The sequence below is a fragment of the Anabrus simplex genome, chromosome 1, assembly GCF_040414725.1.
Source record: "Anabrus simplex isolate iqAnaSimp1 chromosome 1, ASM4041472v1, whole genome shotgun sequence".
Classification (NCBI taxonomy): Eukaryota; Metazoa; Arthropoda; class Insecta; order Orthoptera; family Tettigoniidae; genus Anabrus; species Anabrus simplex.
This window is the reverse complement of record NC_090265.1, coordinates 766,249,657-766,277,653: the sequence shown is the minus strand read 5'-3', so window position 1 is coordinate 766,277,653 and position 27,997 is coordinate 766,249,657. Positions and strand designations below refer to the sequence as shown.

Sequence of the window (27,997 nt, the reverse complement as noted above, 5' to 3'; positions counted from 1 at the left end):
CTTGTTTTAAAGCAGATGCACACTTACCTCGGTAGAAGCGAGTCCTTCTCTGCACATTGGGGCCAATAATAAGGAGTAAGTAATACGATCTTATTACATTACGTTATATTTATTTTTATTTATTATTATTTATTTATTTATTTATATTTATTTCATCTTCCATTTCACGTTACTAACACTTATATTATTTTTTTATTTTTTTCATTTTATTTCATATAAAATTTTATCCATTACCACACAGAATTTTACCATCATGGCCCCGATCTGACTTTAAATTCTGAAGCATTTAAATTTTATTATACCATCTAAGGAATGCTTATTAAGTTTCAACAAATCATTCACCAAGAGATACAAATCAAGTGTGCTATTTGCAACAAATGATATTTTAAGATTTTATAAGCAAAACTGGTATTTTCCAAGAACATCAACAAGAGAAATATGGACAGTTTAACTATTTTATCTGTCTTATGACTTACAATTTTAACAACATTTTGAAGATCTTATTTTAAATGTAAAAAATTTTAAGGTGTCTTTCCAATTTTAATATTTATTTCTGATATATTAAATTTATTATTAGCTGATGATGTCCCTTAGGGGACGAAACATGTACTGGTTAATAAATTAAGCAATTTTAAATTACAAGCTCACCATACCTTACATTCATTTGATATCGTCAACATGTTTCTGAGTATTAGAACCAATAAGTTGCTTCCTATTGTTTTTAAGAATCTAAGATCCTACAGTCAGCTAAGTGAACTTGAAATACAAGATTTCATGAAATTGGTTAAGTTACTTGTAAATAATAACTACTTCGTCTTTGACAAGGTCATTTATAAACGGGATGGGTTGGCAATGGGATCTCCGGCCTCGGAAATCTTGGCGGAGATTTATCTGGATTCTTTGGAAACATACATGGTGGAGAACGACAGATTTTATTGTAAAATACAACAAGTTTTCAGCCATCGGCCAACACATGCAAGATTATAACCATAATTTCACCAATATTGAACAAGACATGGACATCCTCGTATTAGCAAACAAGGGCCCTTTACTGAACATAATGGAAAATTACTACATACACCTAGACCAATACTTTAATGCCAGTCACAATCTCAATGAAATCTCAGAGAAACCCAACATACTCTTCGATCTATTTATCACTTTCCTCAGAAACAATAATGCAGCCAACCTAAACTCAATCCTAAATTTAATCAAAGTTACTTTTCCAAGACAATTACACTTTCTCCCGCACCCTTCAGCCCCACCTTAAGCCCTCTTCCTAAGCCATATTTCATTTCAATACAAGAACTTACTGATTTCCATGATTATAATTTTTACAACACCCCATTTATACTTTATTCTTTGTTAAAAACCTCTTAGTATGTATATTCCTTGTATTATTAACTATTACCATAACATCTCATTTCACTTGTTATTCTTTAAAATAATATTGTCTTAGGATTTCGCCACAAATGATCTTTGCTTCAATACGGCTGATGATGACCCCTAGATGGGTCGAAACTAGTACCGTATAATTTTGTGAATATATTGTATTGAAAAGGTGGAAACATTTACGTTATTATTATTATTACTTATATATTATTGTCAGAAAGTAATGAATCAATTAATTTTCTTGACTTAAAAATCAACAGATGTGATTCATCTTTTGCTTATAGTATTTTTAGAAAACCTACACAAACGGCAGTCACTGTTAGACAAGACTCAGAATACCCACAGAGTCAAAAAAAACTCTACATACAATAGTTTAGTAGAACGGGCATTTAGGATCCCCATGACAAAAGCTAATTTGAATAAAGAACTCAATATAATCCGTTCAATGGCTAAGGTTAATGGTTTTAGTGAATGCTTTATTGAACGTATCATCAACAAGTTCAGGTACCGTTTACAAACCACCTTGGCCAAAGACAAACCTAATCAGAAGGCGTTCGCAATATTTACTTATAATAAGGATATATATATAAGTTTACTAATGTTTTCAAGAAACATAATGTCAAGGTTTCGTTTCGTACTGATAATAATAATACAGTTGTATTGCACAATTCAGCCTCAGTTAATAGATCGAACCCATATACCAAATCGGGTGTGTATAGATTTAAATGTAACAACTGTGGGTGCACATATCTAGGTCAAACAGGACGAAATTTTAAAATTAGATACACGGAACATACCAATGCAATAAAATATAACAGATTTTCCGCGGTAGGCCAGCATGTACATGATCTAAAGCATAAATTCACATCTATAGAACAGGACATTGAGATCTTGGAGAACTTAGGAAAAGGAAGTTTGCTGGATGTTACGGAGGGTTGCTATATACACCTGGATCAGTATTTTAATCCAAACCTTAATTTAAATGAAATTACTGAAAAATCAAATATTCTTTTTGATTTCCTTATTGAGTTTTTTAAAAATGTACGTATCCCGGTCAATAGGACAGTGTTTCATATTATGCGTAATAGCTTTACTAGTTGCTTTCTACGACCACGCCCAACAGGTTGCCGTTCCTCAGTTGCTCCTCCCGCTTTCCCCTATTTCCCCCCTTCGGCCCAGACCACCCTTGGACACTTGATTACTAACACAACACTGCTCACTAGGCTTCATTGTGCTTCGCATGGACAGCGATCTTTTGAGGTGAGTCACGTAAAAACGTTGTAAGTTATAAGACGTAATTTTATATTTTGCCTCTTCAGTTAAGCGATAGTTTATTAGATTCCTATTATTTCAGGTCCACATTGAACTGGGAATGTTGTACTTGTTAACATCTTAAAGGACCAATTGCTCGTTTCCACCTCACTAGGATTGCTTCATTAAAGCGACTCTGAAGATTTTATTGAATTATTTTAATACGATTCTACGTCATGTTTTAAGAAGTGTGTTAAATTAAGCTAATGTTTCTTCAAGACTATTTTATTTTTAAGTTGTTGTTCTTTTAAATCCACGTTAGTTTATTAGTGAGCAAACCGGTTTACATATGTTTTCATCAATTTAAGGTTTAAGACTCGCAAGTCTTGGACTTGTAGAAAATATGGACTTTGAAACAGTTTAATTGTAACACAGTTTTAGGTTGTTAATATGGTTTTAAATTGTGTTCAATTTGACGTAGATAAACTTATGTGATTGCCAATTTTTCCAAGAACCTATATCAGCTGATGATGATGCAGAAAGGGTGTCGAAACTAGTTCTGATTGAAATATATGTTGTAATTTCATCTAAACAACAGTTTTTATGTATTGAATAAGGTGGATCCATATTATAATAAAAGTTGTAATATAAACTGTAATCGAAATTAAACACTACGCATGAGAAATTAATTTACTCTCCCATCAAATATAGTCCTTTTCACTCAACAGTAGTTGATTTTACTTCGACATTAAACTTCTGGACATGAATTTATTAGATACCACGGAGTTCTGAGCTTATGAATTTTCATATATTGAATATTTATTTAAACTTATTACTCATTTGAGCGAGTTGCTTCGAATTATCAATGTATCTAAAACTTCAATGATTCCTTCATGTTTGACTTGGAATCCATTGAAAGGTTATAATGAAGCAAGCATGAAATTCAAAACAAGTAAAGATTTTAAAAACACTCATCACAATCACATGTCCTGTACAAGTTCTGGGCTTTCCTCCGATTAGAAGACTGCACCTCACAGAAGACCAGGTGAAAGACTAAAATATCAGCACTAGAGAAATCTTCTAGAACTGAGCTCATCTAAAACAAGTATGAACACAATGATGTTGATGGGAAAAAGTTGAGTTGTTCCTTTGTTTCCAATATGGATCATTGAAGAAGCACTTAAAATACCAACACTTGAGGCATCTTCTAGAACTCAGCTCAGCTGAAACAAGTATGAACAGAATGATGTTGATGGGAAAGAGGTGAGATGTTCATTTGTTTCCAATATGGAGGAAACAAACGTGGAGGAAAAAAATTAAAAAAATAGAAAATATAATATGTAAAAATGTATATAAAATTAGAAATTCCTAAAGTAGGGCTGAGTGATTGCTGGAGGGAAAGAAGGGGGTTTAGGATACTTAATTTCTTTTTATTGAAAATAGGAATTAATAGATCGAATGAAGGGGGTTCTTTTTTTCATTAACGTTGAAATTGGGATTAAAAAATTGATCCTTATTAACCATTTTTAAGATTTATTTTTTAAAGATTTTTAGATCCTGATCAATATTTGTGAATTTATGGTTTAAGTCCATCATATGTTTTTTCATAGCTGAAAAATCTATTATATTTACATGAACTTACATGTTCTAAGTACTTCGTGTCAAAGTTTCTACCTGTTTGGCCGGTATAGGTGGACAAACATTTAAGTATATAAATACCTGATCTGTATAATTTTTTATTATTATTACTAATTGAGTTTGTGTTGTGTAAAATTGATGCATTATTGTCTGTTTTAAAAAATATATTTTTATATAATGTTTTATTTGGAAATGTAGATTTTTAAAAGTGAAAGTGGGAACTAAGGTTTTGTTAGTTTTTTTCTCTTTAGTGAAAGTAGTGGAAAGTTGTTGACTGACTTTATTTATTATTTCTTCAATGAAATGTGTATTATATCCGTTAGCCTTGGCTCTGTTTCTGATGGTGTTTAATTCATGTTTAAGATCTTTTATTGACAATATTTTATTGCTAATATTTTAGTGTTTCACCTGGTCTTCTTTTATGTGCAGTCTTCCAATTGGAGGAAAGCTGAGAACTTGCACAAGACATGTGATTTGATGATTGTTTTTAAAATCTTTACTTGTCTTGAATTTCATGCTTGTTTCATATGTATATATATATAAATTTATTTTTTATTTTTTTATTCATGTCTTGCCTTTACTTTGATTTTGACTGCTGATGGTCTCTGGTAAAACCAAAACTAGTGTCAACAAATATATGTAACTTTTTAAGGTTACAACAAACAGTATTGAATAGCTTTTGTTTTACACTATGGATAATATACCAGATGATATCTTATTTGAAGAAAGAATTGATGTGCAGTGGTCGATGGTGGGACAGTTAAGAAGTGGTGATGGGTGCCTAAAATATGATAGATTAGTTTGTGTTATTCTTGGTATTTTAACAATCCCTCACAGTAACACTGAATGTGAGAGGATATTTAATCAAGTGACTAAAACATGAACACAGTTCACGTCATCTATTGGTGATGAAAACTTGGAGAGGTTGTCGACAGTAAAATCAAGGCTACAGGGCAACTGCTTTCAACAAACCTTTGACAGAGGGTTTCTCAGACAGGCAAAATCTCCTACTGCAGCTTCTTTTAATCAACAGCTGATTTTTACTGATGCAGAAGCCAATAACCAGTAAACCAATAAGATGGAAGGAAGGTAAAAATTTTCTGGTATTGTATATTTAGGTATCACTGAATACGAAAACATACGAGAGTAAAATATTAATGGATTAAATTGCACTCAGTTTCCCTGGAAATAAGTGTTAATTTAAATGTGGTCTTGACGATATGATACATGGAGCTTGCTAGAATAATGTATTTATTGTGCAAGACATGTAGAATAAGCAGTTTTGTCCAGTTGTATCTCCTGATTTCTCCTGATTTTCACATCAAAATTTCCTGATTTTTGGTTTTGTAAAGTTGGCAGGTATGTCATATGCAGACTGGCCAGTGCCATCATTTTTCCTATACACACCTTGTGGCTGCAAAACATGGTCCCTGGAGAAAGCTGACAGGAGAAGTGTCAGTGCATTTTAGTTTGGTGTTGGTGACGTCTGCTGAGGATACCTTGGACACCAGAATTAGTAATAAGAAAATCTTGGAACAGTACAAGCCAAAATTCTCTCTAAAGGGAGTTTAAGGAGATAGAAATGAGAAGTACCTTCTTGGAAAAGGCTGCTGTGTTTAAAATGGTGGGTGGCAAATGGAGAACTAAAAGGCTGAGATCACGTAGGTTAGATGATGATCGATCACAGAACTGAAAGAAGCTGCCTAAAATAGAGCTGAATGGATCTTCCACTTCCCTTATCAGGATTGAAGATTTGTCAAAATGGCCCATCATTGAGTGTTGAAGCCCACCTTCTTCATGAAGCCGAGAAGCAGAAACAAGCTTGTCGGGGGATATAGTCCCCGCCATATACTTAAAGTTGTGTCCGACTCGTTGGCTGAACGGTCAGGCCTTCAGTTCAGAGTGTCCCGGGTTCGATTCCCGGCCGGGTCGGGGATTTTAACCTTAATTGGTTAATTCCAACGGCACGGGGTCTGGGTGTATGTGATGTCTTCATCATCATTTCATCCTCATCACGACGCGCAGGTCGCCTACGGGTTCAAATAGAATTATCTGCACCTGGCGAGCCGAACCTGTTCTGGGATATCCCGGCACTAAAAGCCATACGACATTTCATTTCACTTAAAGTTGTAAGCTTAGAGCTCCCCTGTTAATACTGAAGGTAGTGTTCTATAGTTATTGTCTAACTGTTGGGTTCGATTCAGTGTCGCAAACCATAGTTTATGGACCCTACTTTCCGATATGGCATCTTACAGTTACTGTTAATCTTGCAGGTTGGCACTATGTAGTAAAGATTTTTATTGTTACAATAAGATTACATGTACCGATACGTATTGCCATTGGTGTATTGTGAAAATTACTAGTGTTACATTGGCGGGAATAAGTAAAGTATATTTTGTTATTCCATAGGATTGTAATGCTTTTGCTGGCTGGACGTAGTTTTTACAGTGCACTATGTCTTCTGGTATAGGCTAGAACAATTTTGTTACTTTCATAGATCTGTCTCTGTCTTATCCTTGGTTTTGACAATATGAAAGTGACTGAGGTATGAGCGATGCTAGTAATGCCAATTCCTTATGCAGCCAGTCCCTGCAATGAACGGTGTGAAAATATTGCTCATAGGGTCAGTTTGATGCATTTCAGTGGGCTTGGCAGACTGATATGTAATAGCAACTCTAGCTCGGTGAGGAAAGCAACGGGAAACTACCTCACTCCTCATTTCCCTGGTACGCCTCTTCAAGTGATGCCTAGGCCATCTATGACAGCTGATGGCAGAGCTGTTGAGGATCTCACCAGCGGAAGCGCTGACGGACTGAAACAAACAAACATACATACATACATACATACATACATACATAGGATTGTAAATCTGTTTCGGTAATACTTGGTAAACAGAATTATGACATGTTCGAATAATACATTTAGTAATGTAATAAGTGATGAAACACAAGATTTTATTAATGTGGTCTTATTTAGTCCATTTTGTATGTATAGTATTCAACTAGAATGTATAAAAAGCAAGAAAAATCTGCAAAAACTTCCCCAAAAAGGAAAGCAGCTTTACCTCCTCTATAAAGATAGTTCAGTTGAAGTGGAAGAATTTTTTTGGTTATCTACCTAACCTAACTTTGTCTTGTCACGGCTTCGGTATGGTGTGCAGACTTAGCCTTCGTGTATTATTATTGACTTACGACATGTGTACATGTAATATATTTGCTTGCGTGTATTATGATAGCGTGGTTTCACTTCAGTCTGACAAGTAGTAGCAAATTCCAAGAAGGGAGCTGAATTATTTACACCAGGCAAACACTGAAGAATATGGTTACCAAAAAATAAGGTTCCTAGAAGGAAACCATAATTTAATTTCATCGATTGCAAATGTTAAAACATTCAAGCTCTTAAGTCTTTAGGCTTTTTGAATCGTGAAATTACCAGCATTTCGTCCCAGTGCAGCAGCGGCCTCATCAGTTGGAATGCTGCACCTTTCCAAGACGCTGGCACTAGTATGCCGTTGGGACACCACTGCAAGCCTCCTATGTAGGACAATGCAGTGATGGTATACTAGGGGAAGCATGTACCTTGACTTGTATAATTGCCTGCCTTTGGCCTATATATATATATATATATATTTAAAAAAAATAACGTTCCTAGAAGAGCTTGAATGTTATAACATTTGCAATTGATGAAATTAAATTATGGTTTCCTTGTAGGAACCTTATTTTTTGATATAGGCCAAAGGCAGGCATTTATACAAGTGGAGGCACATGCTTCCCATAGTGCACCGTCACTGCATTGTCCTACATAGGAAGCTTGCAGTGGTGTCCCAACAGCGTACTAGCGCCAGCATCTTGGAAGGATGCAGCATTCCAACTGATGAGCCCACTGCTACACTGGGATAAAACGCTGGTAAATTCACGATTGAAAAAGCCTAAAGACTTAAGATAATTAAATTGAAATAACAAATAACATAGTTCAACCTATTCAATACAAATAAATAAGAAATGTAGTGTTACATTTCTATTTAATTATAAGCAGAAGTGGTACCAGTTTCAACCCCAATCTGGGTGATCATCAGCCGAATAAAATGCAAAAACAATGCATAGGTAAATAAGAAATTAAAGAATGAGTCTTTCACAAAAACAGTTGAAGAGGCAAAATAAGATAATGGGGATTATCACTGTGCGATTTTAAACATAAAATCTAGAAGAAGTAGAAGGTCAGTCACTTATACGAAGTAAGGCGCAATCTTCTGAATAGTAGCACAACACACGTGAAGTTCGACACTGTCTCAAAATGTTTACGAGAAGAGGTGAACAGTTAAGTAAGCCAGCATGCATATATTACCAGGCGCGAAGTCACAACACAACAAAACTCTTAATTTTCTAGACTTAACTATAACTAGACATCCTTCTTCTTTAACAAATTTTTCAGAAAACCAACCCAAACAGCAACCACAATACGTCAAGATTCTTCATACCCTCAAGCACATAAACGTGCTACTTATAACAGCCTAATTTTTCGTGCCTTCAACACCCCTATGTCTAAAAAAGATTTAAATAACGAATTGAACACCATCTGTACTATCACTAAATTTAATGGCTTTAACAACTCTTTCATAAACCGTATCATCAACAAATTCAAACACCGTCCTAAAACTACATTATCAAAAGAAGAAACCAAACCCACTTCATTTTCCACTTTTACTTTCACTCAAGATGCTTATAAAATAACTAATGTTCTTAAAAAATACAGCATGAAAATTTCTTTTAGAACCAATAACAGAAATCTTGATATATTACACAACTCTAAATCAGTAAATAAATCTAATGCTTTTTCTAAATCCGGAGTATACAGATTCAAATGTAACAACTGCAGCTTCTTGTACATCGGACAAACTGGCCGCAACTTTAACATCAGATACTCTGAACATATCAACACCATTAAATACAACAGATTCTCTGCTATAGGACAACATATATAAGACTCGAAGCATAATTTCACTAATATTGAAAAAGATATAAAAATACTTAAAATCATTAACAAAGGCCCCCTCCTAAACACTACTGAAAATTGTTTTATTCACCTTGACCAATACTTTAACCCTGATTTCAATTTAAACGACATTTCTGAAAAACCCAATATCCTATTTGACTTCCTAATTCTTCTCATAAATTCTAAATTTCAAAAGCCGAATTCAATTTTCCATGCCTTACAAAGTTCCTACCCACGTTTTCTACCTCCAATAACCCACCCTCCTAACTCACCCTAAACTACCCCTCCTTTATTTCCCTGTCTTATCCTTTCCCATCCTCTTTTAACTTCCAATCCTTTTAAACTTCTTTTACCTACTAATCCTCTTCCGTTATTAACTTATTCTTTTTCTTTTCACCTCTCCTCTCGAAAAAAAAAAAAATCTTTCCGAATTGAACTGTCTTCACTGGGTCTTCACATTCAAATTTAAACTCATGCCTTGTGCTGCCTTGGACCACCTCAATTATGACCTGAATTCGTATCTTCAAGAAGTAGCGCACTGTGCATTTGTTTCCGGTATTGCGCTTTTTACCATTTTTCTCTTCACGATTGGTTTTTACGTCAGCTGTTCTAAGGAATCTACAGGATCCTAGTTACATACTTCAATTATATTAAATTGTATTATATATACACACATTTTTGCAACATTTTCGCAACCGAAACAATTACAGACTGGATCATCAAGCTATTCACTGAGTTCCGTCGGCATTTGAAAGCACAGTGCCTGACATTGAGTATGTTGCGCTGATCTTCAGGAGCTGGCAATTTGCTTCAATCAAGCGACTCGTCTTCGACTTCTACACAATTTTAGGACTTCATATTTATTAAATTGTGTTGTGACTTCGCGCCTGATAATATATGCATGCTAGCTTACTTAACTGTTCACCTCTTCTCGTAAACATTTTGAGACAGTGCCGAACTTCACGTGTGTGTTCTACTATTCAGAAGATTGCACCTTACTTCATATAAGTGACTGACCTTCTACTTCTTCTAGATTTTACATTTAAAATCACACAGTGCCAATCCCCATTATCTTATTTTGCCTCTTCAACTGTTTTTGTGAAAGACTGATGATGACCCAGATTGGGGTCGAAACCGGTACCGCTTCCGCTTGTAATTAAATAGAAATGTAACACTACATTTCTTATTTATTTGTATTGAATAGGTTGAACTACATTATTTGTTATTTCAATTTAATTGTGATACAGTTCAATATGGAACATCATGAAATTTTTATCTAAGAGCTTGAATGTTTTAACATTTGCAATCGATGAAATTAAATTATGGTTTCCTTCTAGGCATTTATACAAGTGTAGGCACATGCCTCCCCTAGTGCATTGTCACTACATAGGAGGCTTGCAGTGGTGTCCCAACGACATACTAGCGCCAGCGTCTTGGAAAGGTGCAGCATTTTAACTGATGAGCCCGCTGCTGCACTGGGGCGAAATGCTGGTAATTTCACGATTGAAAAAGCCTAAATACTTATGAATATGGTTATTGTAATGCATAAATCAAAATAGAGGCAGAAACATATTAAATTGGGTGAGGGTGAGAGAGAGTGTGTACTTCCTTAATTATTCACTGACCGGGCGAGTTGGCCGTGCGTGTAGAGGCGCGTGGCTGTGAGCTTGCATCTGGGAGATAGTAGGTTCGAATCCCACTATCGGCAGCCCTGAAGATGGTTTTCCGTGGTTTCCCATTTTTCACACCAGGCAAATGCTGGGGCTGTACCTTAATTAAGGACACGGCCGCTTCCTTCCAACTCCTAGGCCTTCCTTCCCATCGTCGCCATAAGACCTATCTGTGTCGGTGTGACGTAAAGCCCCTAGCAAAAAAAAAATCCTCGCTGAGCTTGAAAACCGACTTAATGAAGAATATCTTGATTAATTATTTACTTGGTTAAGGGTATTGATACTTACACTGAGGTTAGTTTGTTGATGTTTTATGTCTTGTAATTTCAGTATGTAACTAGTCAAGTTGGCAACAGTGATGAGCCATTAAAAAAAGGAGAATAGGGCAGTGATATTCGCTTTGTAATGTGACAAGTACTAGAGATGTAGATGAACTGTGGTTTTTTGTTAGAGAATGTCTAAATAATGTGTGTTGTGAGCACAAGTGTGTTTTGACTTATTCTCCTGTTGTATCTAACCGGTCGCTTGCGTGCTGTTGGGAGCATGTCATATATATATGTCTTTGTGTGGCGACGGCTGGTGTTTGTAAAAGTGGAGGAGAAAGGGAGCAGAGCAGAAGTTTTGAGGAAGGGTTTGGATAGGTGGGGGTGTGTCCTGTGGAGTCTTGATTGCGTGTTCTGTTTCTGTTTATTAAAGTTCTTTAAATAATTTCTTTTTTAACAGAGGAAGGGTGGCATCAAAAAGAATGTTGGTTTTGTCCATTATCTCGTTGAGATTAAAGTTCGAATTGGCAAACTGGTCCATCTTGATGTAAAATTCTTCAAAGATATTGAGCAAAGGACCTTCGGAAATTGTTTTCAAAACTTCCATGTTGCCTTCAATATTGGAAAATTCATGTTTGGATTTTTCTATGTGTTGTATTTAACAGTCTTTATATGTTCATTGTAGCGGGTGAGGAAACTCCTGCCAGTATGTCCTACATAACTTGCTTCACACTTGGTGCATTTCATTCAGTATACTCCTGACTGTTTACTGTTTTCATTGACGGATTTGGTGTTTTGTGGAATAGTTGCATTGGAACTTTTGAAAGCTATTCTTAAGTTACGTCTTATGAATATGTTAGTTATGAGATGGACATTGGCATTATTGACAGTGAAAATTATATAGTCTTTCTTTAATTTGTCTTCTTTAGTTAATTTTTATTTCAATTGATGTTTAATTTTTGGATAATTTTATTTATTGATTCTTTATTATATCCATTTCGTTTAGCTATTTCATGGTCCGACTCTTTGGCTGAATGGTCAGCGTACTGGCCTTCGGTTCAGAGGGTCCCGGGTTCGATTCCTGGCCGGGTCAGGGATTTTAACCTTCATTGGTTAATTCCAATGGCTCGTGGGCTGGGTGTTTGTGTTGTCCCCAACATCCCTGCAACTCACACACCACACATAACACTATCCTCCACCACAATAACACGCAGTTACCTACACATGACAGATGCCACCCACCCTCATCGGAGGGTCTGCCTTACAAGGGCTGCACCCAGCTAGAAATAGCCATACAAAATTATTATTATTATTATTATTATTATTATTAGCTATTTCATAGATTGTGCAAAATTCTTAATTTAGGTCTTCAACAGATAAGGCTCTGTATACCATGCTAAGGTAGTCTGCTTTCTTTTTATGGGCGTTTGGATAGGTGGAATCTTGTTTTATTGTGTTTGATGTTTGAGTGGGTTTTCTGTATATTTTGTACATTAAATGGTCTTCATGTCTAGTGACGGACATTTGTAGATAATTTATTGTTAAATCTGTTTCGGTATCCATTCTAAATTTTATATGAGGTCCAATTTATTTATTTGTTCTAAAATGCTGTTACCGTCTGTGAATCATCCATCTAATACAACAAAAATGTTGTCCATAAATCTACACCAAAAGAAAATTTTAGAATGTTTTAGTTTAGCACCAATCAGTGTGTCTATTTCAAAGAGTATCAGACAAAAAAGAAGGCATTATTCTCCATTTTTTCAGAGTTATCCCCTTTTAGTAATAAGCAGTTCAGTTTATGATGTGAAGAGGTCACTTGTAAAATTTTGTGAATGTCATTGTTCTGAATCCACTTTCTCTTTCATATCTGCGTTGCAGAGCTTGTGTTTAATGTTTTAGTTTCTACATAAAATGTTTATTTCCTTCCAGGCTGGAACCCAACTACCAACGGTATACTATCGATAACTTTCTCAAACGGTACAGCTCGGCTTTGAAGCACATAGCTCTTTGTCCAGATCACTTTGATGAATGTTTGAATCTAGTGAAACGCCATGGCTTATACAAAGAGGTAGGTCACTTTATCTGACTTTATCTCCCATACCTGTGTATTCTGCCCTTGCATTTACTCCCTAATACACACACATAGATTATAACATGAAGAAGAGGCATTCCCCTCCCCTCAATGAACAGAATCATGGTCCACAACACTCTCCTGGCTCCCCTGCTTCCCCTCACCTCTCCACGGAACAGAGTTCATTAGTACAATTTTCCGTATTGATACAGTTAAAACTAAGAAACAATGTTAGGTTTTGGTCCAGTTAAATTTTCTTTCTATCGCATTTATTTTTAACAACGATAAAAGCAGCTTCATTATCACTAGGGCCCGGATGTTTATGCAGTAATAGGTTAGAATGCAAACTTACTGAAGCGGGTAATAAGTAGAGTCTACCCGCACGACGGTAATGCTATGAGGTTTCCATAACATTAGGGGTTCGGCCCATTAGAACCCCTAGAATTATTGTTACTCCCCTACATAACGTTAAAGTGGGCTAGTCGACATTTCCTACTAACTAATTATCACTTATACCCAGGGCTTCTTTTTCTGCCAGTACATTCCAGTACATGTAAAAATTGTGGTGAGGATTTGTATTTATTGTTCAAAAGTGTGTCTCCACTTGTGGTCGAAACATGTCCTGTAAGTTTTAATTTTATTCAATTTTGCCTGAGGCATTAATAAAGTATCGATTAGGTGGTTATTTATACCTACTTCTTCAAGAAGTGTTGACAAATTAACTCTTACCGATAGTAATCGACAGTATCATAAAGTATATGATATCGACTGTACATGCTTGACGCTTAAAATATGGGAGGATTCCTTCATGTGACTGTGATCAGCTGTACCACATTGGAAGAATTCTAAATACTCATTGGGTAGCTGCAAGTTACAGAAGTGTTTCTGCAGTTTGGAAAAACTATAGATTGTTCATGGCACATTTAAACTCTTTCTCGCGGGTTGCGTATTAAAACATACTGGAGTCGCACATTGTCTCCCGCGGGTTGAATATTAGAGCGTACTCGACTTTCAAACCTACTTCCTCTGCCAACTGTCTGCTAAACATATAACTTCTTGGAACCAGAAAATTCCCTACGCTTCCTAGATACAACTGACATGCACGGAATGCTAAAATAAAGTGTTTTGTTATACGTTTTCTTAGATAGAACAGCAGCTGACTGAATGTAAACACATTGCAGCAACATGGCTGCACATAACCAGTTGAGTGAAGAGGATATTTATCAACTCCGAGCTAGTTTTAGAGTGAACCAAGAAATGCAATGAACTTTTCAAGTCCAAGTACACTCCAAGTTTTTATATATGTCATTTTATATATGTTATTTATGAGAAGATAGTCAATTTAATGGTTAAACTCGCAAAGATCTGGCAGAACTGGGCATTATCCAAAACAGTGAAAATAAGATTGGTGGAATCACTGGTGTTGTCTGTTTTCCTGTACAATTGTGAGACCTGGACTGTGAAGGCTAGTGACAAGAACCGAATAGATGCCTTTGGGATGTGGTGTTGGCGGAGAATGCTCTGTATACCATGGACAGAAAGAAGAACAAATGTCACCATTATAGAAGAACTGAGCATCACAAAACGTTTATCTTCCCGTGTTAGTGAAAGTTACCTCCAGTTCCTGGGACACATTTTGAGGAGAGAAGGAGACAATTTAGACAAGACCATTCTGCAAGGCAAAATTGAAGGCACCAGACCAAAAGGCAGAACAACAATTAGATGGTTAAGACCAAGCAAAGAAGATCACCGGTCTACCTCTGCACAATATCTTAAGAAGAGCTGAAGACCGCTCAGGATGGGAAAATCTCATTAAGGATACAGTTACTAATGAAGTAAAGAAATGAGGTCACGACGCTCAGCAATGTGTAAACCAATTGATGATGAGTGAATTTAAATATCAAATTCAGGTTTCCAATTCGACGATTATCCCAAATCATGAGAAACAACAAATTTGACTGTGTTATTGTCATGTGACATTCCTTGTTAGATTTTGTATTGTTTTAAAATAGCATGGTATGTTAATATCAGATTGTGTGACCAACTGAGGATGGCCAAAGAAAGGTCGAAACCGGTTCTGTAGATTAAATATTAAATAAAGTATTGATTAGGTGGAAGCCTCCTTTTCATTGTAATTGAGGATATTTGTTATAAATTAAATTAATATATTGACGAATGCATTGGTAGTGAGTTTGAAGTTGTAAGTATGATAATAAGAATGGTCTGGGAAGCAGTTGGGACACGAGATGAACCTGGGGGAAATCGAAATACGGTATATTGCACAGGACAGGAAATGCTCATTCAGGTACCATCTCCCTTTAAAATATTAGGCCTACTTGGACCAAAAATAATTATCAGTTTTAATCCTTCAGTTAATTCTGTTTCGGACTATGGGCCTCTACGTAATTACATAATATTCCAACTAATATCAATTTACCTTCCAATCCCATTCAGTGAAAAATAATTTATAATTTGTATGTCCAAGAGGCAGTATGATTTGCTATCTAAACACCTATCTTTATCCGACGGATCCCGGAAATAAAATAAATTGGGGGATTCAGAGTGCTGTCCTGCGTTCTTTCCATTACCGAGAAAATAAGAGACCCATCAGGTTGAGCAGTTCAGACTGACTTTGAGAACTAGCAATTTAACATTAACTTGCACCATGTTGGATGCTTCTTGATGTATTATTCCGAACTAGAGGGTTCCTGCATGTAATTAGGTGATCTCATTGTATCATTTTAGAATAAGTATAGTATATTTTCCCTTGTAAAATTTGAAACTGATATCTTTAGTGGTTTTTACAGAATAAATTATTTAGTGAAGGTACTCCACAACTATACATGACAAGCAAATTATTACTCTAGGTTTTGCCAGACAGTGACTCAAAGATAGTGCATGGGAAAGGGTTAAAAGAGCAAAACAGGATGAGAACAGGGATAAGAGTGAAAGAATCATGTATGTTGGACTCTTAACAATTTTTACGAATGTTGATTTTCTTCTTGATCTTAGTCTTATGAGTTGTCAGAACTCAGCGTTGAACTACAAGCACACGATATGTTGCTTTATAAGGCTCATAAAGCAATATCCAGGCAAATTCTTCTGTTTGATGATAGGATATTGAAGCTCGAAGTGCAGCTGGAGAAGAGCTGCCATTGCAAAAAGCTCTTGATCCTGAAATGTTCTGTGAAAGCTTAAGATGACAGATTGAAAAACGCCTGTTAAAGAAAGAAGGCACTCAAATACCAGAATGAACAAAACTTCAATGAGCTTGAGTGATCAAGACGAAACTCGCAGTTGTGAGTTCAACATTCGTGACCTCTGCACACTTAAAGATGCAGATGCCAGTCCACTTTCTGATGGATTTTACTTTTGTGTTCATTAGTAAGGAATTTCACGACTTTGTCCATATCCATAACTAGGCTATCACAAGACAGATATGGACCCATACCTGCCAACTTTCCCGATTTAGGCAGGAGACTCCCGATTTTTGACAGTTTTTCCCACCTCCCATCTGTTCTATTATTTGCCCTCATTTTGACTTATTCTTTTGTGAAATTCAAATATTTCTTTAAAATCACTCCATTTAGCTTTGTACACCAGTGGCTGGAAGTCCTTCGCTCATTGGCCGCTTTCAAATGAAATTACATAAAATCAGCTTCATGGTCCGTATCGCACTTCAATAGATTCACAATTAAGTATTTATTTATTTTCCACCTAGTCGATACAATGATTGCTTAAGGCAATTTTTAATGGTCAAAAGTGGTACATGTTTCGTATATTATCAACATCTTCAGCCACATAACACTGTTTAGATGAAAAATATATAAAATTGGCAAAGTAATGCTTTAGAGGAAGTGACCTTAAAATTAACATAAGATTGACAAGATGAAAACAAACAAATAACTCAAGAGAAAATATATAAATTATTTCTACAATAGAAAGCAGTCATCAAGGAAACACTTGTACAATATTCCATAGAGAAATTGTCCTAATAAATATTCTTTTCTTAATAATTCATGAAAAAAGATCAATTTATAAATTAAAAATTATACAATTTATAAGTAATTATCGAAATGAAGAAATCCTGATATCACAGTGCGGCTCTTATTATTAACATAGATGAAAATATAACTACTAATTCCTAGTTGTCAAATCTTATTAAGCCTGCTTTCCTTTGGAACAGTAACTCCTGTCATTCTTTCACAGTTTTGCGCCGGGTGTAATATTGATGATGCGTTCTTCCTTGCTCTTGCACCTGAGGAGGTGGAGGAGCGGGGGATATAGGTGTGGAAATTCTAAGTTCCCATGGAGGGAATTAGATTCTTTTCCACCAATAGAGCATATCAAAAATCAGATCAAAAATTAGATGGAAGGCTTTTCCGGCGTTTGCTCTATTAACCAGCGTTTCGTCTTAGGTCTGACACTAGACTCTTCAGAGTGGGATGTGTCAGACCCTACCCACTGACGTTGGGGTGTATGCAGGTGAACTTATCAGAAGCTTATTTATGAAGCACAGTCTGATAACTGCATACGGGAGATAAAACTCCACAATGGAATTAATGCCCGCCTAGCAATTCCAAATGGAAATTCTAAGTTCCCATGGAGGGAATTAGATTCTTTTCCACCAATAGAGCATATCAAAAATCAGATCAAAAATTAGATGGAAGGCTTTTCCGGCGTTTGCTCTATTAACCAGCGTTTCGTCTTAGGTCTGACACTAGACTCTTCAGAGTGGGATGTGTCAGACCCTACCCACTGACGTTGGGGTGTATGCAGGTGAACTTATCAGAAGCTTATTTATGAAGCACAGTCTGATAACTGCATACGGGAGATAAAACTCCACAATGGAATTAATGCCCGCCTAGCAATTCCAAATGGAAATTCTAAGTTCCCATGGAGGGAATTAGATTCTTTTCCACCAATAGAGCATATCAAAAATCAGATCAAAAATTAGATGGAAGGCTTTTCCGGCGTTTGCTCTATTAACCAGCGTTTCGTCTGGTTAATAGAGCAAACGCCGGAAAAGCCTTCCATCTAATTTTTGATCTGATTTTTGATATGCTCTATTGGTGGAAAAGAATCTAATTCCCTCCATGGGAACTTAGAATTTCCATTTGGAATTGCTAGGCGGGCATTAATTCCATTGTGGAGTTTTATCTCCCGTATGCAGTTATCAGACTGTGCTTCATAAATAAGCTTCTGATAAGTTCACCTGCATACACCCCAATGTCAGTGGGTAGGGTCTGACACATCCCACTCTGAAGAGTCTAGTGTCAGACCTAAGACGAAACGCTGGTTAATAGAGCAAACGCCGGAAAAGCCTTCCATCTAATTTTTGATCTGATTTTTGATATGCTCTATTGGTGGAAAAGAATCTAATTCCCTCCATGGGAACTTAGAATTTCCATTTGGAATTGCTAGGCGGGCATTAATTCCATTGTGGAGTTTTATCTCCCGTATGCAGTTATCAGACTGTGCTTCATAAATAAGCTTCTGATAAGTTCACCTGCATACACCCCAACGTCAGTGGGTAGGGTCTGACACATCCCACTCTGAAGAGTCTAGTGTCAGACCTAAGACGAAACGCTGGTTAATAGAGCAAACGCCGGAAAAGCCTTCCATCTAATTTTTGATCTGATTTTTGATATGCTCTATTGGTGGAAAAGAATCTAATTCCCTCCATGGGAACTTAGAATTTCCATTTGGAATTGCTAGGCGGGCATTAATTCCATTGTGGAGTTTTATCTCCCGTATGCAGTTATCAGACTGTGCTTCATAAATAAGCTTCTGATAAGTTCACCTGCATACACCCCAACGTCAGTGGGTAGGGTCTGACACATCCCACTCTGAAGAGTCTAGTGTCAGACCTAAGACGAAACGCTGGTTAATAGAGCAAACGCCGGAAAAGCCTTCCATCTAATTTTTGATCTGGATATAGGTGTGTCAAGAATTTCCTTGCTGTCACCTATAGCTTCAACTGAGGAGGAATAAGTTGTAGGGCTATATGTAGGTGGAGAAATTCCAATTCTTTTTTCTTGATCCTTCTCAAGCATTTTCAAATATACTAGAATTTGATAATATAATGGATTCTTATATTCTAGTATATTTGAAAATGCTTGAGAAGGATCAAGAAAAAAGAATTGGAATTTCTCCACCTACATATAGCCCTACAACTTATTCCTCCTCAGTTGAAGCTATAGGTGACAGCAAGGAAATTCTTGACACACCTATATCCCCCGCTCCTCCACCTCCTCAGGTGCAAGAGCAAGGAAGAACGCATCATCAATATTACACCCGGCGCAAAACTGTGAAAGAATGACAGGAGTTACTGTTCCAAAGGAAAGCAGGCTTAATAAGATTTGACAACTAGGAATTAGTAGTTATATTTTCATCTATGTTAATAATAAGAGCCGCACTGTGATATCAGGATTTCTTCATTTCGATAATTACCGTATTTCACGGCATAATCGTCGCCACCGCGTAATCGTCGCATCCTTTATTTTCAATACAAAAATCGGATTTTAAACCTTTAATTACATAATCGTCGCACGTCCAAATTTTGTTCACTAATCTGGTTAAAAGGTAAATGGAACTGCAACGTAAGTTGCACATGAATGCGCAATTTAAATACGTGTATGGTTTATGGGCAATTTGGCAACACAGTCTCGTTTGCGACATGTTGCACAACGTATAAATAAATAATACCGGTATATGTACGAGGCATGGCTTACCGGTAGGCTATCGGCAGTTTGACAACGTGGTCGCGAGACAGTGTACTATTTATTCACCACCTACATATTATGAGTTCCCATTTGAAATACGTAAGGCTGTAAGTTATCGCTTATCGGCAACGTCGCCAGGAAATACCGGGTACGTAGGTTGAGTGGACCTCGAACCAGCCCTCAGATACAGGTAAAATTCCCTGACCCGGCCGTGAATTGAACCCGAGGCCTCCGTGTAAGAGGCAAGCACGCTACCCCTACACCATGGGGCCGGCTCCTGTGTTATTGCGCACAAAGTGAAATCCAAGACGATAATGCAGATTTCCACGGAATTATTCAGCTCACGGTCAGCCGAATTATTTACGATGTCTCAGTTGTCATCGCTAGACTCTTATCTTACAACTACGTCATAAGTGCCCGGGCATGGGATGAAAACTTTTATCCAAGCAGTCAAGATAATTATTATCCAATGCTATTAAAGTTTTATTTTATAAACTCGTCAGTAGGCTAATGTAATGTAAAATCATCAATAACTGGGAAGAAATATTAACCTAATTACCGTATGTTTAAAAGAAATTGAAAAAAAAATGAATGTTTGTTACTGACGTCTCGGAATACAGTCAACTATACAGTAGATCTACACCGCGCTAGCTAGAGCTCTGGTTTGCGAGCTTTGCGCAAGCGCAGTAGTGTGTCGCAACCAACGAGCTAAACTGATAAATTGCTGCATGCTTCCTTGCTGCCTAACAGTATTGGCTGCTCTGGAATGGACAGATCACAGATGCATTCATTTGTTTCAGATTTACGTGATTACTGTAGACATGTGTGCGTGAGAATTTAAGTTTTTAATTTGTGTTTGGGGTGTTTGCAGAAATAATTTGTTTTAATAGTGAACAATTACGGAAAGTCATTTATATCGCAAAACATTAACGTGTGAAGCATTTATAAGCGATTATGGGTAAATATAGAAACTATTCTGCGGGCTTCAAGCTAAGCGTAATTGCCTTCGCTGAACAGCACGGGAACAGAGCTGGAGAAAGAAAATTTTCTGTGTGTGAAAAGTTGGTGCGTGACTGGCGGAAAGTAAAAAACAAGCTAAAAAGCACAAACCCTTCTAGACGCGCGTTTAGAGGTCCTAAAACAGGGAAGTTTCCTATAATTGACGAAGAAATGTTTAGGTACGTCAGTGAATTACGTAGCAATGGCTGCAGTGTATCATATGAAATGTTACAAATTAAGGGACAGGAGGTAGCGCGCAAACACAACATACCGGTAACTCAGTTTAAGGCGACTCGTGGGTGGATTAAAAGGTTCATGCGACGACACAATCTGTCAGTGCGAAGGAGAACAACACTAAGCCAAAAGTTGCCTGCTGATTACACGGACAAGATTGTAAATTTTCACCGATTTGTCATACGTTTGCGCAAGGAAACTTCGTACTTGCTTTCTCAAATCGGTAATGCCGATCAGACTCCAATCTTTTTTGATATGCCTCGCAACAGCACTATTGCGCTAAAAGGATCACGGAGTGTATTAATGAAAACCAGCGGTAGTGAGAAGTTGCGATGCACGGCAATGCTAGCCATTACAGCTGACGGGAGAAAGTTGCCGCCTTACATCATTTTCAAGAGGAAAACGATGCCTAAGAATATACAGTTTCCCCGTGGAATTAATGTACGAGTGCAACCAAAGGGTTGGATGGACGTAGAACTCATGCTGGACTGGGTTAAAACCGTGTGGAATAGAAGACCTGGTGCACGACTAAAACAACCTGCTCTGCTTGTTTTAGATAGTTTCCGAGGTCACCTCGTGAACGAAGTGAAGCAAATTCTCACTACAAATAAGACACGACAGATAGTCATTCCTGGTGGCCTAACATCTGCTTTGCAGCTACTAGACGTATGTGTTAAACCCTTTAAAGACCACTTACGTCGATTTTACGAGTGGATGATGAGCGGCGATCAGCAATTGACGCCCGCCGGAAATATCAGGCGTCCACCCTTGGACTTGTTATGCTCGTGGGTGAAGAAGAGTTGGGATCTTATACCACCTGAACTGGTATCCAAGAGCTTCAAAAGGACTGGGATTTCGAATGCACTAGACGGTTCCGAAGATGACGCAGTGTGGCAGGGAGACGAAGAATCTGATACTGGTATTAACAGAGGCGAGGACGGCGCATCAGATAGCGAAACCTGCGATAGCGACACCGAAGATTTGGAATAAATTGCGTACCTGTAAGTCCGCATTTCACAACAAAGCGATAATTTTTTGCAAGTGTAATATTTTAACTTTAATACTCAAATTAATGACAATTAACTTAATACGTTAATTTTTATTTTCAGGTTGGAAAAACGTTCACCGAATTGTTGCGAAAAATTATGAATTTTGTTTTAGACTATTTTAATTATTTTGATGTATAAACGCGAGTATTACGTGCATCTTAAATTTGTATCAAATACAATTTAGTTATAAATACATTTTTTGAGTAATACAAATACTGGTATTAAATATTCATCGTATAATGGTCGCACCCTACAATTTTTTCGAAAATTTTTGTATAAAAAGTGCGACGATTATGCCGTGAAATACGGTACTTATAAATTGTATAATTTTTAATTTATAAATTGATCTTTTTTCATGAATTATTAAGAAAAGAATATTTATTAGGACAATTTCTCTATGGAATATTGTACAAGTGTTTCCTTGACGACTGCTTTCTATTGTAGAAATAATTTATATATTTTCTCTTGAGTTATTTGTTTGTTTTCATCTTGTCAATCTTATGTTAATTTTAAGGTCACTTCCTCTAAAGCATTACTTTGCCAATTTTATATATTTTTCATCTAAACAGTGTTATGTGGCTGAAGATGTTGATAATATACGAAACATGTACCACTTTTGACCATTAAAAATTGCCTTAAGCAATCATTGTATCGACTAGGTGGAAAATAAATAAATACTTAATTGTGAATCTTCAAATGAAATATCGACGTTTATTAATACGAGAAATGCGCGCGAATGTGCGATGTTTATTGAAACTTGTATATCGCGACACGCGATCGATTGCCTGTCTGTCATTCTCACGTGCTATGTTCGTGTTTGTTCACATCAGTTTAGTCAATTCTAGATACTAGTTGCTAGATTAGGAGACTTTTCAGTAATTTAGTGACAAAATTTTAAAGATAGCAACTAGTGACTTTTATAGAGTTTTTGGGAGCCATTTGGTGACAATTCTGGCAAAATTTAAGCTATTACTTGTTAAAAATAGCATTCTGCTTCACATAATCGCACGGGCACATGGTGTAATACACTAATCTATGCATCCGCTAAGTAATGGCTTCTATGTGCATGACTGATTCACACGTGTGGAGCACGAGTTCATACTATTTTCGTAAGGCTTATCAGGGACCGATCATCTCACTCACATGCTCCCTGAAACGGAATAGAGGTGTGTAATTTTTAGCCTTGTAGCCTCATTATAGTAACAGTCGGGTTTTGACACAGTAAGTGTTATTATATATATATATATCATGCAATCATGCAACTGTGGTGATTACTATTACATGAGTTGGAAATCACGTTTCTTTTACAAGGAAGACAAGTAACATTTTCAGGGCTAGGAAAAATTTGATCGTACTAAGCGGTAATAGCGAAAATTCTTGATGCAATAAGCAAGTTATTTTTATATAGATTAAATACAATGAGAATCAGAACTTAGAATTTACGACGTGCTAAGTGGAACAACGTGTTATTGAGGAACATGCTAACGAGGTCATAGAAACTGTAGCTCGTGACTGCAGTGCTCTATGTTTGCGATGTGTAGAGTGAGTACTGGTTAACTTCTTTTCCAGAAAGAAAGCACTGCTTATACCATATATCACTTCAGTTTTTCTATGGAACTCATTTGGTTTTATCAGCACCACATCAAGAATATTCTTCCCTCTGATTGGTTCCATCACTTTTTTATTCTGCTGTCCTTCCCAGATTAGCTTCTTTACCATTTGTTAGTCATACTTTGACCGGGCGAGTTGGCCGTGCGCGTAGAGGCGCGCGGCTGTGAGCTTGCATCCGGGAGATAGTAGGTTCGAATCCCACTATCGGCAGCCCTGAAGATGGTTTTCCGTGGTTTCCCATTTTCACACCAGGCAAATGCTGGGGCTGTACCTTAATTAAGGCCACGGCCGCTTCCTTCCAACTCCTAGGCCTTTCCTATCCCATCGTCGCCATAAGACCTATCTGTGTCGGTGCGACGTAAAGCCCCTAGCAAAAAAAGAAGTCATACTTTGCATTACCTTCCCAGTTAACATTTAGTAAATTGAGATCACCTGCTACAATCACATTTCTTTCTGTATTGTTCCCCACATAGCTGATTATCTTATCAAATAATTCTGTGTCAGTGTTGCTCTTCCCGGGTCTGTATTCCCCAGAAACATAAAGTTGCTTATTATCTTTAGAAATGAGCCTTACACGTAGAATTTTTTGTTTCTTATCCTTAATTTTTTTCATAGCCTACAAATTCTCCTTTACCAATATGAATACTCTTCCTTCTGTTGAATTTATCATGTCTCCAAGAGGGCATTTCCGCATCCGTAATATCTTCTTAGCCGTGATTCAACTTCTATTAATATCTGGTAAATATATATGTATTAAATTTCTTAATTCTTTTCTTTTCCATACAATACTTATACTGTTTAACACCAACCTGTTTTTGTCATCCTTATTTGAATTCTGGTTCCCTGTACTCTCATCATCACTCACTAGTGTACCCCTTTTTCCCCCTGAGTGTTCCTTCCTATAACCCTTCTAAACAAATCTCCTAACTTATACCACTACAGTTCAAGTGAAGGCCATGTGAGTGCAGATCCCTATCTTGAATCCACCCATTAGGATCTGCACATCTCACACCCAGTTTTCTACATACCCACTCCATAGTTTCATTTAATTCCTCAATCTCCCTCCAGTCAGTTTCCCTCCTAACAGGATTCCACTGATTACTAACTACCTCTGCTCCCTTGAAATTCTCCCGTGCTGTCATAACCGGATCCCACATATACCCATCTATGATGGTTCCTATTACTGTCTTACGTTATTGATACCAACATGAAAAATTACCACCTCCTCCTTCCCTTCTGCTTTCCTCAAGACCTGCTTTAACTTAATTGCATGATAATACTCTACCTTGGTTCCCTTTCTTAACATGCCTATGAGAGTCTCAGCCATTCCCACCTCATTAGCCCCTTCCCTCCTGGCCTCTGTTACCTTCCCTGATGGCTGCACTACCTCCTCCCCTTTCAATCTCTCTCATTGCGCGATTCCACCTTGCTCTTTCTATCCTGTACTTCACTTTTCGCTTTCCTACCTTTCCTTTTACCTCTCCCACTCCTCCGTAACACTTTTCTGTTTCTCATCTTTCCTGTGCTGTTCTACCTGCAGTGACATATATTAATTCCTTACAGATACCTTTCTTGAAATCTCTGCAAGACTAGATCCCTCGGCTCTCAATTTTCTTCCCTTCTAAACATTAGCCAACCTGTCTTCCACAAATTCTCCCCTTCCCTCTCCTTCTTCCTGTCTACCAACTGTACCCTGTACATGTTTTGAGGGAGGTCTCTTTTCATTCCTGTCCTCACTTCTCTAATCTTCTTTATGGAAATATGAAATATTTTGAAAAATGATCAAAGAAAAGAAAGACTGTTTATTACATAAAGACTACATGGCAGTAGATAGTTTAAGATGCTAATAAAATTACTGCAATACAGAACTACTCAGGCATATCCTAATTATAAAATATTGTAATAAGAGGATAGCTAAAATTATTCAAATGTAGTTTAAACTAAACACTTAGCCAGATTGTTGTTTTATTATTATTATTATTATTATTATTATTATTATTATTATTATTATTATTATTATTGTTATTGTTACGGGTTACCCGTGGAAGGCAGAGGTGAAAGAAGTTGCGGGCTGGAATGGATCTAACTACAAGGTCAAAAGATGAATTAAAATTTCAATAAACGTTATATTTTCATAAGTAGAAAAACTTAACAAATTTTACATAGAATTTAAACATATAACAACAACTCAACCACTACCCACTAAAAAGGTATAATTTTTACAAACGAAAGCCCGAGTTTCGGGGTCCTTAAAAGTTCTGGGCTTCGAGCCCCATACACAATCCTTGAGCTACTAGCCCAACTTTACCAAGGTACACTCATTTTTTCAAGGGCAGAAAACCCCTTCATTCAAGGATCACTTGCTCCCACCTAGTAATGTCAAGCCTCCTAGAGGCACCTTTCAAAACACCAGAAAGAGCTGACCCGCTCTCGAATCTTTCAACCCTATTCAAGGCAATACCATACCTTACAATCACTTGCCATCAAGGCACAACTTACAAGAATTAAACAGGGGTATCTCGTACCCAGCCTACAGGGCCTTAAAAGAAAAGAACAGAATAATTGAATGGCCCAAAATACCAAGATGAATGGAGGCGTTGCTTGCACTCCTACATGAAACCTTATAAAACCTAAGGGGCACTAGGCCGATGACACAGGGGCTATTCCCAAACTAGGGAGGTGACTCGTATAAGAAAATTTTAATACATTAAGAGTAGAAAATCGGTTATGAAAACATAGTCACCTCAAATCAAAAATGAAGGGGAGCTCGAGAGGGTAAAACACTCTCTATCCCCGATTTACAGTTAGTGTAATAAGAAAATTTTACATACGCCGGCACTAAGTTACATTTTTAGACAGGTAGGTTACCTTGAATAGGTTTCGGACCTTCCCTGAGGGTTAAACTGCTGAGCTGGCAAGAAATAAAGATGTTAAACGGCCATTATCTTTGTTGAAGAGCTGCTGCCCGAAGGAAGAGGCCCTACCCGCCCCCTGCTATACTTTCATACACTAAGCTAGATGTTGTTGAAGTGGCCATGAGCCGTGAAAATCAGCAGTTTTTAAACACTCAGGGATGATTCGAGACCTTTCATGAATAATTAAGACACACCCACTCAACTTTATTGGCTGGCTAAAAGTTACACATCAAAATAGAAGAAGAAACCTAGGATTGGTTGGAAATTAATTGCAGAAATTACTGATTGGCTAAGTTCAAAACTGGCGGAAAGAAAGATTAATATTGCCAACCCACAAATGAAAGAACAAAATTTAGTAAAGACAAAAACTTCTGAATACAAGGTTTCTTCAAGAAGGTTCATTCACTTCGCACCAGTGTGCATGATCCCAGTTTTACAGTAGAGACATCTATGTGAGAATGTCCACACTTCTTGATAATTAGTAAACAAAAGCAGTTCGAAATTAACACAGTGACATCATCTGAGAACCTGTTGAGATAATTCAGTTTTTAAAGTTCAGTGTTTCTGCTGTAGGGGAGTACTTTAAGGCGGAAAATTCAAAAGTGCGGCGTAGAGGTGTACCAACCGGTACAATTATCATCATCATCATCATCATCATCATCATCATCATCATCATCCTAGTATGCTCTAACTGAAATGCAAACTGCTGTTAACTTAAATGCTGAAATATCAAAAGGATCGTTGTGTTGTTTGAGTCATCAGTCCATAGAGTGGTTTTTGATGCAGCTTTCCATGACAAACTATCCTATGCTAATCTTTTCATTTCTACATAACTGCTGCATCCTACATTTTCTCTAATCTGTTGGTCATATTCATACCTTGGTCTACCCATACCGTTCTTACCGCCTACACTTCCCTCCAACTGAACAAGTCCTGGGTGTCCTATCATTCTATCTCTTCTTCTCGTCAAGTTTAGCCAAATCGATCTCCTCTCACTAATTTGATTCAATATCTCTTCTTTCGTGATTCAATTTATCCATCTCACCTTCAACATTCAAAAGGATTACAGACTAATAAAGCTAGCAACTTTTAGTACTATCTAATAAAATAAGTACACTGCAATTCTAAACTGCTCCATAGTTTATTGCTGCATGCTCAGACCATCCTCTAATAACACTTGCAAA

The 27,997-nt window shown here is 37.0% G+C and overlaps 1 protein-coding gene across 2 annotated transcripts in view; it reads left to right on the top strand.

Annotated features, from left to right (window-relative positions):
* Positions 1-27,997, top strand: part of Elp1 (elongator complex protein 1) — a 313,623-nt gene that overhangs the window by 80,209 nt on the left and 205,417 nt on the right. For both annotated transcript variants that reach the window (XM_067136206.2, XM_067136207.2), the window contains exon 5: positions 13,139-13,277. In XM_067136206.2, the coding sequence (XP_066992307.2) occupies positions 13,139-13,277 (139 nt within the window). The remainder of the gene's footprint in view (positions 1-13,138; positions 13,278-27,997) is intronic.